The 18,752-nt window shown below is 37.9% G+C and overlaps 1 protein-coding gene across 2 annotated transcripts in view; it reads left to right on the top strand.

Moving 5' to 3' along the window:
- The first annotated feature begins 2,609 nt into the window (after window positions 1-2,609).
- LOC145664899 (putative RNA-binding protein Alsin2) overlaps window positions 2,610-18,752 on the top strand; it is a 99,271-nt gene continuing 83,128 nt past the window's right edge. For both annotated transcript variants that reach the window (XM_081731971.1, XM_081731969.1), the window contains exons 1-2: window positions 2,610-2,764; window positions 12,267-12,361. In XM_081731971.1, coding sequence (XP_081588097.1) covers window positions 2,704-2,764; window positions 12,267-12,361 — 156 coding nt within the window. In that variant the 5' untranslated portion in view covers window positions 2,610-2,703. The remainder of the gene's footprint in view (window positions 2,765-12,266; window positions 12,362-18,752) is intronic.

Raw genomic sequence — 18,752 nt, 5'->3', positions numbered from 1 at the left:
AAGGAATTTAAAATTTTGCCGTTACCCTCTCTTTACATGTTTCGACTGCTGCTCTTCGTCAAAAACAACATTGACTTATTTAACACACCATCAACACATAAATATGATACCAGGCGCAAAGATAAAATTCCCAGCAAACAGCACTTCACTAAGTTATATGAAAGGAATCCAATGTTTATGGGTTCTATATTGTACAATAAACTACCTCAGAATATTCGAAGGACAGAACAAAAAGGAGAGTTCAAGAGGTTAATGAAAACCTATCTGTTGCAGCACTGTTTTTATTCTGTAAACGAATTTTTAGATGTGTAAGTGAATTTGTCCATTGATTGTTTTGGGTAGCATAGTAGTTTAATTCAATTGTCTATTGATAGTTTTGGAAATATATTGTTATGTAATGCTTTTATATCGTAGATGTAGCATAGTAGTTTATTTCAATAGGTATGTATTTGTCATTACTACGTGTTTTATATATTTGTACCCTTGACGAGTCTTATTCATACGCACGTAATCGTGTATGACTAAAAAGACGAAATAAATGAATGAATGAATGAATGAATATATGGTACTAAGCTGCAGCCTAGGCGCTAAATTAAGCCTGACTATTATCACCTCTACTTATGTGCACCATGTTTCTGGCTAGAATAATATTATTTTCAATTTACTTTAATTGCACAATATTGAGAAATTGATGAAATTTACTTACAGGTAGAGGGAAGTTGTATTAAACTTCCTTTCGCCATAGCCCATTAAGGTCTCTGGTCGGCCAGATAGCGCTCTACCTATTCGGTGATGCGTGGTTAGCCAATCACCACCCAGACGATATTAGTTTGACTTCGTTGGACTGGAGTTTGATAGTTCTGGATTCAGATAGTATCCCTATTGCTTCATGATACTAAATTAATATTGGATAATTTTAGTGCTAGTGGAAACCATTGGGAGTAATGGACCCTTTCACATCAAAGTTCGCGCACTCAAATAATTTGGCTAAGCTGAAGCTCAGTAATGTAAAACAGAATATATATAATTTTAACATATTATTTTTTGTTTAATGCTCTCTATTTGCTATCGAAGTTAGTAAATTAGTAATGTCTCAAAAAAAAAAAAAAACGAAAAGATGAAGGATACTGTATATTATAATTTGTTGAAATCTTATGTTTAGTTAAATCTAGAACTTCCAGGACTTTTTTTTTAAACAGTACTGATCGTTGTTTTTCTTTATGATAAATTATAACAAGGGGAATTGCTTAGAATCCCCCGTTATATGATTGGGTACTTGCCCATTAAATTTGGTTTAAGTTTGGCTGGTAGTTACCGAGGAATAAAGTAGTACATACACACACATAGATAATTATATCTGGAGTGAAACTACAAGCTCGCGTATGCTTACGCCGAGATCTAAAAAGAGAAGTTCTAACGTTACAAATGGAACATACTGCATGTAAGCAAGAACCACTTTCAAAATCACCACTGGCGCAAATTCCGGGGGATGAGGGGGACATGTCCCCTCTAATCTTGGAACTGGGGGAACTTTCCCCCGAATAATCCTATTTGAAATGTGTTTTGGGAAGAAAAATGTGATGATTTGTGTCCGATTGCCACAAAGGAAAGTGAGATGAAATTGATGTCCCCGCAGAATAAGCCTGAAATCTGCCCGCCTCCTAATGTTGAAGACAATTCTGCTCCCTAATCCTTCACAACTGCCAAAATTTAGGGGGTGTGCCAAGATACCAATGCCAAAATTTAAAGGTGGTGGTCCTAAGTACCCCTAGGTCATTGACCCCGGACCAAGTGCATTGACCTTTGACAAATGACGTCACAAAAATTTTGTTGACTCGATGCAATATACGGGCACCCCTACTGCTGCTCTCGCTTTTTACTTTCACTTTGTTCTCCAAATTATTTTCCATCTCATTATCACCGTTTCTCTTAGCCTCAGTAAATGTTCCTGGAACATTAGTTTTAAAAAAATCCGATATGACGGAAAACGTAGCACTCCTCCGGTGTACAAGTTGTCGAATTTTTAAATATCAACCTGTATATGCAAATGAAAGATAGGAAAAAACTCAGCATCGTACCGATTAATATTTAATTTCCGGACACATTTTGGTACGGCTTGCCACAATGCATCTCAAAATGTGTGATTTAGTTTGAGATATTCGGCATAGTAATTATAATCTTGCATTTTCCCGTTGCATTGACTTGCACATAATTTTGCCATAATTGGTATGGAATGTGCCCGATTCTTCTGATTAAAAATTAAAAAAAATATGTTCGTGTTTAATCATTTTAAAGTCTCTTTGAACTTGCCTATAAGAAAATTTAAATCTTTTAATATAGAAGAATGATTCCATGTAACTAGCATAATAAATTTGCATAGCAAGAACAAGAATTTATGTATAATCATTTAAATAACCATATATTTTCTCAGAAATATGCGGGAAAATATTATACAAATATATGCCTAGTATTTAACTCAATATGGCTAAAGATTTATATGAATTTATTGCGAAATTTTACTTCAATCATTGTGAAGGCAAACAGATAATAGTAGCAGTTGCTGTTGAGCGATGTTTTTTGGGATTCTTTATGAATGACACGTCTTTGGTTTTTATGTCTTTGTTCGCGAACCGAATTCTGGGACGGGTACGTGGTGTAGCGAAAAGTTGAGGTGAAGGAGGACGTCAGACAAAAATATCCATAATGTCTGCCCACGACCAAATAAGAGCCATGCTCGACCAGTTGATGGGAACAGGCCGAAATGGTGAGTATTTATTTTCAGAAAACCTTAAATTAATGCACATTTTAAGTACTTGGAAGTAGTTTTAGTGTTGTCCATTTAATGACGCCTGAACGAAGTTCCTCAAAATGGCCGTCAGTGGAAAGTAGAAAAATATATTAAAAGGATGGATTTTCAGAATACCTTTGCTATAGTATGAGTATGTGTTCAGGGGATGAGAGTCCAATCGAATAAGATGTTATTTGAAGTTACTTTGTAAATGGATTATTTATAGAGCAAATTAATGTGGAAAGAAAATTTATATAATGTGTTGGTAAACATGAAGTGAAGTAATTGTTTTCGGAAATTGTTTATCGGTTTTTCGGGAAGATAAATAAAACCGAAAATTGTCCAGCTCACGTAGTAAAGAAAGTAAAATTCTAATTTATAGATTTAATATTATTGGAGAACTTAAATTTTGAGACCAATGCAAAAAGACACAAGTAGGAGAATAAGTACACTGGGGGGCCTCATTGGTAGAGTCTTCCCCACTTGTGCGTAGTATCCATGCTTCGATCCCAATCCACGCCGAGTAAACTTTGTGGTGGACAAACACCGTGTGCATGGGCTTTCTTGGGGTTCTCCCTGGGGCCGCGGTGGCTCAGTGGTAGAGCGTTCACCTCTGGTGCTTGGGGTCCCGGGTTCGAACACAGCCCCCGCCAAGTGAACTTTGTGGTGGACAAACACCGTGTGCGTGGGTATTCTCGGGGTTCTCCCGTTTCCTCCTACTTCCTTCATTCCACCATTTCATTCATTACTCATCATCACCGTCTCCTTTAACCTAACCGGCATAACCGTGGTACGTAAAACTCAAAGATTTCATTTTTTGAGGGGGTTCTCCCGTTTCCTCCCCCTTTTCTTTTCACCGTTATCATCCATTTTATCACCACCGTTTTCTGTAGTATTCGTGGGATGTTAGAAAAAATACACTGTGCTGATAAATTGTCCTTCTCGGAAATACCCTATATTTTAGTGCAGAAATGTAAACAGTCTTGGTGCCGCAGAGTAGGTCAAGTATTATCAGACTGAAAAAACGTGATTTTTGTGACACATATGAAGAAATTCAAACCTTAGAAAGTGTTTCTTACGAGTTCCTCGATCCACGTCCACTTTAAGAGGACTTCACCATTTTGAGTTAAATACTGCGTATTGCGTGTATGTACTGCATCCGGAAATACGCCATAATAAACAGTGTAAAGCACACAAACCTACCTCTACTAGATGTCCACTAAAAAGCACGAATGCTGTCAAACCGAGTCAGGGCAGGTGCATCGGTAGGGAGAAGGCGCGTCAGCGACGGCGAATATCCGCATAAACGAGGATGTCTCTAAGAACAGCATGTTACGTAGGCCCTGCCTTCTCTGTCGATAACTTTGTCCTCGAGAAAAGTTGCCTTCACTGCTGACTTTTGCTACACTGTACAGCATCAATGTGATGTTCACATTTGAAAATGTAATTGTATCTTAATTTCTTTGTCTTCAATGCCTTCCTACATTTGCCACACTTTCTGCTCAATCTCAATAATCTGTACCGCTCCACATGACGTAATAACCATTTTGGGTTAAATTCCAAAGTTGGGCGTCCGTTTCCAGCGAAATTTTTAAAATTTACAGGAAAGATATGGATAATTTGATCGTTTGTGTGCTTGATAATATATGTCTCTCGAAAAATCTGTTTATTTGTTATATATAAGCGGTTATAAACATGGAGCTATACGGCGAGCGGAGGGAACTACTTGGCGCAAGGTAACCGAACAGTTGCATTGTGGGAAAGAAACTAGCATTTGTTATCAACATGGCGAATGTACAAGGGCAATGAACTAGCATTTTTAATATTTGTGAAGCAATACGTTGATAGCGAGCAAAATCTTTTAAAAGTTTGTGAAGAGCACGGATTAATGAACCTAATAACACATTGCAGAAAATGTGGAAAGAAGATAACAGCGAAAAAACTTGACGAAAGCGGACGCCCAACTTCGGAATAAATGCCACTATTTTTCTTCACCAACATAGATTGTTATAAAAGTTACGATCAGATTGTCAAGTTTTTGTATGTTGGTAACGTCAGCATGCCTCCACACAGAGTAATACTAACGTCATACAGCTTCTAACACTTGAAATTCTAACCACATTACACTTCTGTTAACGTAAATTTCAAGAAAATAATAGTTTCACCTTTGCTGTAAATTTTAGGTATTTTTCATATTTCTGAACCTACCCTCCTTTACTTAACCTGTTTAAACCTTACATAATATGCGCGTTCTGAGTTGGCATCCTTTCGTAGACAGGAGAAATTAAGTCAATTTTAACAAAATGGGTCCAAACTACACTAACTCGACCCTACTGTGTCGTACTTGTCCTTATCTTACTTTAATATACGCTTTTTTAAACTGGAGCGCAATTGGATCATGTATTGTATTGTTTACTCCCGAGCTACTACAAAGTACAAGCTTTGCATATAATAGTCATCTTAAATAGAAACGTCCATATTGTTATTCGTTAGTGTTACACAGATCACTCGGAATAATTGAAAAAAGATTGTGTTTTTGTGATGGTATTTTCCTATTTGGAGAATTGGAGCTGACATCCTTATATTTTATCAATTATTCAACTTCCGAAGGTTCATGCATGCCGAACTGTGTTCCGAAGTTAACGTGAGACGTGAACGTATACTTCTTTCGAGTGCTTGAGTGTATACGTACAGTAGCATAAAACTTTAGCATACGAAATAGCATTTAGTTTTGAAGTGGAGAAGCCGGGAACATGAATCTCACATCAAAGTGCGGGCTGAAATAATACAGTAACACACTATTTTTATCGTGCATCAATGAACAGAATGAGCATGGTTATAGTAGCTAATCCGTATCTGTACCAAATATATGGATTTAGTTTAGGCCTACTAGATGGCTGAACATGCGGTTGCACAAATATAAGTTAAGTGTTCAGATGTAAACCTTGGCCTATTTTGAAATAATTAGATTAAGACGATACAGTTTTTAACTTGCAATTAAATCGGCAGATTGCCTACACAGTTAAACACTCTATAGCGCAGATTGCAACATTTATGAATGTGACATTATTATTAGATTTATCGTGACCCATAAGCTGAGATATTTGCTGTTTAGTATTAGAATTTGAAGTGATAAATTTGAAAGTAAATTTTTGGATCAAAGGATTCAGTATATTTCAATGAAAAATGTTCTTGTATGCCTTATATCTGGAGAACTATATACAGTGTAGCCAAAACCAAACTGTTGCTTAACTCGGTATAATGTGCTTATTCCGTAAAAAAATCGAAAGCACTATTTAGGGGCCGTTCAAGGATTTTGTGGTCCCTGATCCAGAAACTTATTGGCCAAGATCGCAATCTTTTGATTTTTTTTTTTTTTTTTTTTTTTTTTGATCATTACTAATTTATTATTACAATATTTTAAGTAGCTCTGAACCAGTGAATCTACTTACAAGGTAAAATTAAAGAGAAAATTGATACCATATGGGTATAAGTTTACCGCAGTATATCTTCAATTTTGTTTCATTCATATAGTATGTGAAATTTAATTTTCGTAATGTAAGAACTTCCATTTTTGTTTGATACATCGTCGTGTTTAGTGTTATGACGAATGCAAAGTATAACTTAGTTCCCTTCTGACTTTTGTTACTGTAAGTGTGTTAGTGTGGAGGTTAATTTGAGCGCTGTTTACTCCAGTCACACTGACAAAAGTTCCGTGCTTGTAAGGCAAGAGGGGATGATGGTGGCCATTCCTTGAAAGAGTGCAAACCATGAAGGCAGTTGAATTAAAGCCAACAATGAGCCATTCCTATGAGGGCAGTAGCTCTGTGGTAGAGCGTTCGTCTTTGGTGTTAGGGTTTCATCCCAGCTTCCAAGTACTCTTTGGGGTACATTGATGTGTTCTCGGGTTCTTGCGTTTCCTTCCATTTTCTTCACTTTATTCATCATCATCAGTATCTCCTTTAGCTCGGATTATAACGTTGGTCGTTAAATTAAAAAAAAAAAAAAAGTTCGTAGCACTTTGTATGTTGAATGATATCATGATCTTACGAAGTACGCCTAATTAAAGTTAGATTTTTACTAACCCTAGTTGGGTTTTTACTAACTCCTTGGGAAGGTCCAGCCAATCAGATTTAATCGATGCATCGTGTCACATTTTGTTAACAAGAAAAAGTTAGAACTCTCCTGCTTCATAAGAAGTAGAATAAAATATTCGTGATAATATTTCGATGAGAAATTGCATTGCGCTTGGATTATTTTAGGATGCTATCAAATTTGTTTGTAATTTGAGCTTAAATGTAGAAATGATATCTGACTGCGAATTATAGTGTTAGTAGCCACTAGAAATCCTTTGTTTCCTTGCATCATAAAATTTAGGTAGTTAACGACCAATTTTAAATCCGATTTTATCAGTGAGCATAATTATTTAAACCGGATAGTAAGTTTTTGACAAAGTATGAGAATGTGTAAATTTTTGTTGTTGTTGGTTACCCTTCAGTGTAATATATTGGTGGCATAGAATAGTAATATACTTATATTACTTGTTATAAAATATTTTTACTATGTATATAGCTTCTATCGTCTATTGTAGTGTTTTAAATTGTAGATTGGCTACATTTTCGTGGTTATATTCAAGCAGTACTGTAGGACACGAAATTTCAGGTCTGAATCCAGTAGCCAGGTTAGTGTGTGGATATTTATTTTTCGCAGTTTGAAGAATTGCGACGAAAATTTTGCGCCCTAATATATTTTGTTTGTCTCTACTCTTACCCTGGGTGTTGTCTGTTCTCCCGCAGATCATTTTGTTTTGTCCTTCCATCTCATTAGGTCTTCGGTCTTCCTTTTACCTATTACTTCCAACTTTTCAATTCTCTTTACAACATAGTTCTCATTTTTTTTCGTTCTATATCCATTCTCCAAAAATTTTATTGATTTATTCTATCCGCCCTTGTCACATCACACATCCATCTTAACATTCTTAACTCCGCCACTTCATTCTTTTTTTTTTTTTTTTTCCTGAGCCCATTTGATTGACCAGGTTTCATTACTGTATTATTGCTGGTCTTACTCCCATTTTATACAAGGTGTAACTAAAGAAATATGTAAAGGTAGCCGAGAAAATTCTGTCGCTTTTTCATCCACCACTTTCGAACATCGATATGTCACCTAAGACGTATCTGGAAGATCAAAAATAGTCCCCATCGACGATCTTCTGCCAACGTTTTGGAAAGCCGTGGATTCCATCGCGGTAAAACTTGGTGGGCCGTGAAGGGAAGGAAGTATCAAGTGCATTTTTCACCTCTAATATGGATTTGATCTGGCGTCCTCTAAGGTGATCGGCATCCTGTGTGGAAGAGGGGATAATTGGACAGTGCAATGTCCGGAGAGTATGGCGGATGCAATAGTGTTTTCCATCCAAGGCGTAGAATGGTGTCCCGGGTCATCCTAGCCACATGGGGCGTAGCGTTTTCCTGTAATAGGAGGACCCCTTTGCGATTCAGTTTGAACACGACTCAACTGTTGACAGTACATAGTTGTATTAATGCTCTGACCAGCTGGTAGCAGTTCTCGATGCAGTCCTCGAGCAGTCCACCAAACACACAGGAGGATCTTGTTCTGATACAGTACTGGTTTCGGCTGTTTCGGAACCGGTTCATGGGATGCTAACCAATGATGACAGCGCCATGTAGCTTCGTACGGGACTCACTTCACGTCACGTGTGAACACTGTCTAGAAATGACCCCTTCCTCAGACGAGTCAGCAAAGAAACAGGTGTCTTCTCGCGTTCCCTTCTGGTCCGGAGTCAAATCATTTGGAACCCATGGTTTCTCCACTCTCACTAAATTGTAGTCCCAGATCATCACATGTCTGACCACTGTTCTTCAGAATTGCTGCCTGAAGATCTTCATTTTGTACACGTGTTGGTCTTCCGACACGTGGTGAGTCTTCTAGTGTTTCGTTACCGCCCTTAAACTTGTTAAACCACCGCTACATTGTTTGCGTAATCACGACACCCTCACCGAAGGCCTGGCATTTCTTCGCTCCGCTACAGAGGCGTTTAACCCCAGTTTGAATTCGTACAGCATACACGCCGTTACGTCGCTCTGTGGAGGTCCATGTTCACTCAGTCCTTACGCAAGTTCACGGTGTAACTGAACTGCCACAACCAGATAGTATGTTGGATATACCCACACCAACAACTGACTTTCGCCTTATCCATTCGCATTCAACTCTCGGTGTGAGGTCCAATTGAACACAGACCTCCACAAAAAGCAACAGAACTTTCTTGGCTACCTTTATAACAAACGTCGGGAGGGGATTCCTGACTCCGAAAATTAAAAAAAAAACAGTAAGTTTAGAGATAGTAGTGTATAAAAGTCTAAGTGTGGCGCAGGTTTATTGATACGTAGTTGCTCGGTTCACACACATAGGCGGCGCTTGTGTTCAGGACTCTAGAGTACGGGGGTGCTGTTATTGTGCTACGAGTGTTGAATAGGGCAAATGGTAGTGCTCGACTGAAACATGGTTCGTTATTCAAACCGCGAGCAGGCCGACATGCTATTCATGTACGCTCGTGCAGATGTCAATGGGCGTGAAGCAGCACGACTTATCAGGAGAGTTTTTCTAACAGATGCCTACCATTATGCTTTCCACATACATGTCTTTGCCGATTATACACATACTAACATTGTAAGAAATACCGGGTGAATTCGTTATCAAATTATATTCCTACAACATATTTATAGACATGCGACAATAATTTTGGATATGAATATACATGTTAATCACTTTGATCTGTGGCATGCGTTACATGTAAATGCCGTGTATCCATACCATCTGCAAAAACTAAGACTGACAAGTGGATTTCCAAACACATGAAGCATTCGGACAGTGGTTCATTCAACAGACCACTACCATCATGCTGTTTGAGACATCAGTACTGTTTACTGACGAGACCACGTTTGGAAGGGATAGTATCTTCAATATGCATAACACATACATGGGGGCAGATTCACATTTCCATGGCACGGTTGTCACTCATCATTAACACCAGTTTGAGTGTAATGTATGGTGTCAACTGGTCGCCCATACATGCTACCTCGAAGACAATGGAGCACAGTATGTGACCCTGTTACCTTTGCAGGATACAAATGGAGCACAGTATTTGACCTTTTTGCAGGATACACTGTCCGAATTATTGGAAAGTGTTCTCGTAGCGATTCGCCACATGTGGCACATGCATATGTGGTCAGTTTGAATGTCCGCTGGTGGATGAACAACAACTTCTCAAGACGTTGGATCGGACGTGGCGAACTAGTGCATTCGCTTGCTCGGTCTTCGGACTTGAATCCACTTTTATCTGGGAACAAGTGCGGTGTACGCTATTTTTGCCAATGACGTCAACGACTTGGAACAGCGTATCTATGACGCCTGTGAAACTGTTTCCTATCTTCTAACTAGTTGGCCGATCTGGCATTGTCATGCATGCATTCCTGTCCATGGTGGGCACTTGGATCGTCTCCTGTGATGTGCCCGACGAACGTACGTTTCTCTCTCTGCTCGTCGATATCTACCGCTTCGAACTTAACTGTTCCTACGCTTTCGTCCCTCGCTAATTCTGCCAATATGTCCAATATGCTATATGTTAATAGTACTTTTTTTTTTCGTATCTCTGTTCAGGAATCACATCCCGACGCTTGTTACATTAAGTTACATCCTGTATATATGGCCTTTCTTGCGACCCAGCATCCCGTTCATCCTCCTTCAGTTTAGCCAACCAGAGTGTATTCTGTATGTAATCCACCATCCTGGTTGAGGTACGGTCCAAGTGCAACATGCCCAGCTTCAGTCTGTAGTGGAATTAATTTTATGATTCAGATCTAGTAGTAAGCTGTACGACAGTTCCATATAATCTGTTTTCTTAAGAGATTATCCTGAATAAATCACTTTAAAACTAGATAATACATTTTAGTTAGTCTGGTTTTTCGACTGTGTTCAGTAAATATGCATCAAGTGTTGTTACTGTGTACTAATATTTTACCTTAAAATTCAATGTATTTCCTGGTAGAATCATTTTTGAAAATTCGAGTTCATGGGATCCAGGAACGGTTTAATCCAGTTTCTCTTTTTTTAAAAGGGGAGAAATTGTCTTGGAACTCGAGCGAATTTTTGAACTGGTTAAGTACATATTCCGAGGCATCACAGTACTAAGCAATTACAAGACAAATAAACTAAATTCTTATTAATATTGGTATCGTAGACTGTTCCATCGGTCGATTGTTAACATCTTACTGCTGCTTGACTGTAACTCGTAAAATGTAGCCTCAGAGCATATGCATAATAATACAAGTTTGTACTTCTCCGAAACACCTGGGTAGTAAAAATGGTAGTTTTGACCATAGACATTTCAGTGACGATTTTTCACTTCAGTACAAATTCTTGAAGAAAGAACGTTGCTTGCAGAATTACAAGCACATTGTTCGTAACATCGCTGTATTGCAGACACAGTTAAAACCGAACTATCTTCTTATTAAATACGAATACTACTGTAATGTATAAATAATACTTCATGAGTCAATAAAACATTGTTCTATGTTTCCTTCGTTTTTACATTTAGGCTGCTTTCCCATAATGTGTATTTACATTTAAAGACCTAAAAGAAACATTTTATACCTGAAAAAAAGAAAAAAAGTAAGTTTACAAAGATGCTAGATTAGAATAACGTTTATTTGATTGCATTACGTTTGTATTTCTTCTGATCTAAGCGATTTTCAATGCTAAAAACTGTGCTATATATATATATATATCTTAAAAACATTTCTCAGTGGTCAGGATTACCCTTTTTACCGTCCAGGTGCATTTTAAGAGTACAAACTTGATTAATATATAAAATTGTTGAAACAGTGTTCAGAGGATTGAAGAAGTGATTCAAGTGAGAACTTTTCTACATTAACAATTGTCTTACCATTGCGTTCAACAATTATTTTTTAATTAATATTTGACACGTTTATTGTTGGTACTGTACATTTCTAAAGCCTCATCCCCAATTTCATTCTAGGGAGGCTTCCGTGCTTTAGAGAGAAATTGAGGGTAAAGATCAGCTGAGGGCAGATCACGTGTGTATTAATTTGTGTTTTTTCTTTCTTACTACTGTAAAAACATTTTCTGAGTTACAAAGTAGTTTTTTTTTTCTTTTTTTGTGTTTTTGTAGTGAAGGGGTATTTGCTTGTCACAGGATGAGTAGCAGATATATACGTGGCCTTTTCCAGATGTCGGTTTCGTTATGTAGATATTCTAATCCATGAAGTAACTATACTTTTACATTTTTTTTTCCTTCTGTCAGTTTTGAGAAAAAGCTTACATTAAGTCAATACTTGTAGAATTTTTACAAGACAACATAGCAGATCGGATAAAGTGAAAGACATAAAAAAAGAAGTATATTCTGAAACTGTTTTCTTATTACTGTATATCATTGTAGGTGAAAACAACCGGTTTCAAGTGAAGTTTACGGATCCAAAAGTATGCAAGAGTTTCCTGCTGAGCTGCTGTCCACACGAGATACTTTCGTCTACTGTGAGTATAATTTTATTGTTGTCTTTGTGTAGTATAAGTACTTTACCTCGTCCTTTTTTAAAGCAGCTAAAAAAAAAATTAGTGTTACAAAGTGTTTTAGGGTCTCAGCATAATATTTGCAGTAAACACGTTACATCTCAAATAATAAGAGTAATTTAATCAATCTGAATTTCTACTTAGCATTAATTAGTGTTGACGCAAAATAAGTACTTGGTTCCGTATTCTGATAAATGGTGAAGTTTCTAAACAAGCGTTTTCTGATTTGTACTATCGTCTGCCTTCTATTAGCTGTTTTGTAAGTGGCCACTGGTCGCAGTTTGCATAATCTCGATTTAAATACGAGAAAATTTTCGCACTTTTTTTTTTTTTTTTTTCGAGCGTGTGATACATGCTTATACAAAATGGAGATAAACGAGTGAGGCGGGTTTTTTGGGGGCGGAGAGAGGGGAAGTACGACCCCAGTGAAGTTCCTGGCAAGACAAAGGTTCACGAGCGACACTCAAGCGCAGAACGTTCTTCATCTTTGGTTCCGTGATCAGCCGGCCACCTTCTACGCAGCAGGCATTCATAAATTAGACAGAGATGTAATTGGAAAAGTAGACATATGATTTCTTTGAAATTTGCCGGCTAACGAGAGTTGCGCGAGAAAATTTCACCCCGACCCACTTCCACATATCTAGAGCAGTGAAATTTTGCATGTGTGATCCTGCATACCTATGTAGGTCGTGTAGTAATGTACAGCTCATAACTATGCACCGTTGCTGTGTTACAGGACCGAACGTGAAGTAAGGTGTAGTGGTCCAAAATCCATTACTGCATCTCAGAAAGCAGCGTGGCAACATCGCAGAAGTACTTGCCCCTAGGAAATGACTGCATGTTTGGGAAGAGGTGGAACGAAGATGGCGTGCGGTGTAAAGAAATCGTGAACTGTGACGAATTTCATACCCAGGGTCGTGCATCTGTCTACCAATATTCGAGCAGTGAACAGGTGCGTTGTTTTCAGGAGATTGACACCTTTTGTCAGCTTGCCACGCTCTGGGATTTCACAGAATCTCGCAACACACGCAGAAGTGAGGCATAATATGTCTTGGTAATTGTGGTACCTTTCCCTGGAAAGCAAGTAGTAATACCCCATGTTGATCCCAAATAAAATGATCATCACTGGTCGCTGCGAGTTGAACACGGACTTCCTTTGGTGGTGGTACGTCGCCACGCTATTATTGTTTTGACTAGGTTTTCCTTGGTTTTCTTCACTCCCACTAGGCAAAGACAGGGATGGTACCTTCCAGAAAGCCAGGGCCGGTTCCTTCCCAAAATCATAGACCCACCTAAAAGACCGATGTGGCCCCGGACTTGGAGGTCCGAACCCTCCCTTGCATAAATAAATAAACAGCAATCGAATACATCGCTTTAACAACTTAAAACAAAATTACGACAATTGACGTACCAATTGCTACAATGACAATTTAATGTTATAAGGTAAAAATGTAAACCTTGGAAAGTCATAACAAAAATGTAAAGCTTGGAAAGTCATAACACTATCAAAAGCTTGTGAAAAATACAAACAGAACGTGGCATGCCGACAAAAGTGTCCGCTTCCTGGAAAACAATGCACCCGTTCACTGCTCGAATGTTGGCCAGTCAGATGCACGACACTAGGTATGGAATCCGTCATAGTTCGTGTTTTTTCTTGACTGCACACTATCTTCATTCCACCTCTTCCCAAACATGCAGTCATTTCCTAGGGGCAAGTACTTATGCGATGTTTCCACTCTGGTTTGTGAGGCGCAGCACTGGATTGTGGACCACTATATCTTCACGTTTGGACCTATAACATAGCAACGGTGCAGAGTTACGAGCTGTACATTACCACATGACCTACATAGGTATGCAGGATCACACACGTAAAATTTCATCGCTCTACGATACGTAGAAGTGGGTCGAGGTGAAATTTTCTCGCGCAACTCTCGTTAGCCGGTAAATTTCAAAGAAATCATGCATGTGCAAGTTACTCAGAAACTATTGATTTGCGACCCCTGTTCATATAGGTGAATATGTTCCAAAGTACTTGTAGAATATCACCTTGCATCGAATTACCTGTCACCCTATATATATATATATATATATATTCGTTTATGGTTTTAATCTGGGTGTAAATAGGCGCAAAAATTCGATTTTCGCTCTAAGTAAATAAAAATCGGGCTTAGTTATTATCCAGTGGTTGCATTGGCACATCTTTCCGGCCTTAATTTTTTACGCGAATTTGCAATTCTCAGTTGAAATTGTACAAAAAACAGTGTCATTGCAAGATCTGAATACAGGTGTGGTTAATATTCAAGGATCAAGTTTTGTTTCCGACTCAATACAGTTTTGATCTGTAGGCAGAGTAGTAGGTAATTGCTTTTTTTCTTCCTTTTCTTCGCCCTAGATTTATTGAAATTGAAAGATAACAAAACGTATGACTGACTGAGTGGTCAGTATAGACTTGAAAAACTGATACTAATGTGCCTGGTCATCTGTTTAATGATAGGAATATATAATCCTGTTACAATATTTACAGATCGTTATAAGAAATCCTTAAATATTTTCTTCAGTGGAACACAGCAGTGTATAATCAGTTGTTTTCTTTTTCTGGGTTGAGTTTACAATTGTAAATATAAGATTAACATCTGAGCAGTGTGTAAGATTGCGCAAAGAATCCATTTTAATATTCTGCAATAAGGCAGTAGCTATTTGCTAAAAAATATATTGAGACTGAACCATTAGAACATACAGAAGAGTTATTAGAGTATGATGCGTAGTAGTTTTAAATAGGAAAAATATACTGATTTCCAGTTCTTTTCAGAGTACAGTAAGGAGTTATTATTGTAGCCTTCAGTAAGATTAATTATATGTATCGCCATGTAAGCAGACTGTACGCTAAGCTAGTAGATCATGGTTGTAGTGTCCGTTTATTTTTTCCTGTGATTTAGGAAGGCGTGTAAAGAAGGGAAAATTAGAAAGCTGGAATAAAGGGATTGATTGAAATTCAGGATAGATAGATCGGTCATACTAGGACTAAATGATCCTGGTTTTATTAAGTCAATGCCAACACGTGTCAAGTAGTATTCATCCAGTGGACGGCATTCTGAAAATGTTAAAGAAGCCAAATCCTTGAAATTCCATTAATTCTATTATTTTAATTTTTCGGAGGTTAGAGTAGTAGTAACATACCATAAGTCTTCAAGTTTCGAGCAGTTCAGACCAAGTAGTTATAAACAGGTAGCAGATAAAAGTAATTGTCATATTCTGGTTCTTGCGTATTCTAACGTAGCTAGGTAAATCTGCTGAGCCAAGATTAATCCACTGACATCAATATAAGGAAGGGAATGAAAATATCACTATTTATCAAATTGTTGTATGTACAATATTATATTCCAGTTGATTATCTGACATCACTGTTCAGTGTCAAAGAAGCAGACAGCTGAGTAATGAATTAGACTGACGCATGATTACAAATATTTACGTAAACTTCAGTATACAGAAACACCTCGATATCACTTCCTCTGAAAATATTTTTCACTTATTGTTTGATATTAATTGCATTGATTTCGTGTAGAACGATCTACTGGAATCAGTTCTTGCTATGTGTATATAGCAAGTTTCTAATGTTGTTACTGAACAAACCGGTATTTAATCACGTAGTAGCAAAACGAAAATTTAGACTAATTCCTCAATCATTGGTTTCATATCACTGTTATTGTAAACATACAACTGTTCTATACGTTGCACTTGATAGTTGAAGGTGGGAATAATAATAATAGGGCTGCGGTGGAGCACACAACTCAGGTGCGTGGGGTCCCTGGTTCGATGCCAACTTGCACCAAGTGGTGGACAAGCACTGTGTGCGTGGGTTTTTCTCTGGGCTCTCTAGTTTCCTTCCACTTTCTTCATTCTACCATTTCGTTCGTTATCATCAGTCTTCGTGGGACGTTAAATTCTTCTACAATAATAATAATTGCTGCAAAGTGAGGTTACAACAAAACAATTTGAATCTAATCGACAGTAATAATACTGATAAGACAGCAAGAATTCTGAGGAACATAACTAAGTAAAACTCGTGTAAACGGTAACTGTTTGGGGAATTGTGGAAATGCGACTACCTCATGTATTCTCAAAACAGCGCACATAGACAACAGGGTGAGACCAGTTTGGGCCTAGACCCTCGTGGTTGTAGTGCACAGCATGGCAATTGCTCAACTTCAGTTCTAACCAACCATTTCATCAGTGTGACGAAACATCGTTTAGCTCATGGGGTGTATGATGGCTCGATGGTAGAGCTGTTACCTTTGGTGTGTTGGTCCTTGGTTCGATCCCCTGCCGCCCCGGCCAGGTAAGTTTGTGGTGGACAACATCGTGTCTGTGAGTTTCCTCGGTGTATTCCCATCTTCTTCTGCATTATCATTCCATCATTCACATGCCTTAATCATAGTCTTCTTGGCCTAAAGGGCATAATCGTGGGACTTATAATCAGGGCATAATTAAACTGAAAGATATCATTTTAATTTAGCTCATACACTTTTCGTTAATCTCTTTGTACTACACGGTCGAAGAAGCTATAGAAGGCAGATATGTTCTAAATTAGACGGATGTGTTTAGCGTTGATAACAAAGCACAATTTAATTAAGCAGAAGTCCGTTATTTATTTTAAAATGCGAGAGAAAGTGAATGATATGAACTGCTAACTGAATCTGTGGATGTGCAGTCACGTTACAGAATGCTGATTGCTAGTACTTTAAAACAGTACTATACCGTATATTGTGTTTCGAATGTTGTGGGGACACGTTGGCTTAGTTCACCTTCCGTGCAAAGGTTCAGTGTTCCATATCAGTTTGTGGTGGACAGCATCATATTTACGAGTTTTCTCAAGATTCTCCCATTTCTCTGGATGTATTCATTCCATCAGTTCATTTATAGTCAATCACTTTTATTAACCACTCATTTCCTTAGCGTAAAGGGCATAACCATGGAACATTAAAGATTTCACTTAATTTATTTCGATGTTTTAGTAAAAATTGTTCCACTTTATGTTCTAAATTATACAGATCATGGAATTTTCATCCAACAAGCATGGATAGATTGGAATGTTTCCAGAACGATCATACTTGCACTTGTATATAACGCTGTTTGGTTTGTCCATTTGATATGCAAACTTCAGGGGGACAAATAATATATGCTTCTTCATTATACGTAAATATAAGAAAGAAATGGATAACATTTTTTAACCTCCACTTTTTTACAATCTATCCTTATGGGTGAGTTACAATTGCCTTCAGAGCCGGATTTAGGTTTGATGAAGCCCTAAGCCAGGGCGCAAAATTTCGAAGTCAGACGCACTCGTCAATCGAAAAATGATGGTCGCCAGTATCTCACACGTACAAATTATGAGAGCCCCCCTTTGACAAAGAGATTTCGTCCTCCTAAGCTATTAAAGTTAAAGCGGGCCCTTTATATGTTCGGCTTTTCTTTGTCTATAGCAAATTGACTGTACTGCAGTCTTAAGCTGTCTGCTACATGTTACCATCCAACCTATATACAGAGATGAACAAATTAGTGATGTATTGTAGTAAGAAGGCTAGCAAGAGGGGAGGGGAGGGGGCATTTACTTACATCATAGGGATTTACAGAACACAAAACACTTTTCGAAATGTACATCCAGTTTTCTTTCCTTTAAATTTTTGAGGGTCCTCGAGAGGGATGGACCCTAAGCTATAGCTTGTTTAGCTTATACGTAAATCCGGTCCTGATTGCCTTGATCTAGTACCGGTAGCAGTTATTATTATTTGGATGTGATGAGAATTTAGTTTCTATCCCAACTGGTCATAAATATTGACCTGATTAAAGTAGCTAAGTATACACTCAACTGAAGTCGAAGCTGCTGCTATGTGCCTCTTGTAAGTAGTATGCTTGCCAAGATGTCGTGGAAAACCAGAGGCGTAAATTGTTTCATTTATGATGTCATCGAATCCAGCCTTAAATAGGAGTTTCCGATATGGTACATAATGAGATGTGATTCTATGTAGGTCCTTCTGTGAGGTAGGGTCATTTGTACTACTTCCGTTCTTTTAATGGTCTAAAAGGGGACAATAGCAATCCAATTTTGCCAGTTGTTTGTAAGTTTCAACACCAACTCTGAATTGGCTGTTATCCAATAATGCTTATATCAATACAATATACCGGGTTCTACCTTCAAACACACTATCCAATCTGACAGTAAAATGCCTGGTACGGTGTAAATCTATAACGTAATACATTCATAATTTTAGTTTAAAATCAAGATTTTAAACTGAATCGGCTGCTCCAGTTTTTCCCCCAATTCCTTTCGAAATCCATAAAACGGAGGAATGAGAGT

Source organism: Thermobia domestica, chromosome 11 (genome assembly GCF_964235325.1).
Source record: "Thermobia domestica chromosome 11, izTheDome1.hap1.1, whole genome shotgun sequence".
Lineage (NCBI taxonomy): Eukaryota > Metazoa > Arthropoda > Insecta > Zygentoma > Lepismatidae > Thermobia > Thermobia domestica.
The sequence above is the reverse complement of the archived record's forward strand: the minus strand, read 5'-3'. Positions and strand labels throughout refer to the sequence as shown.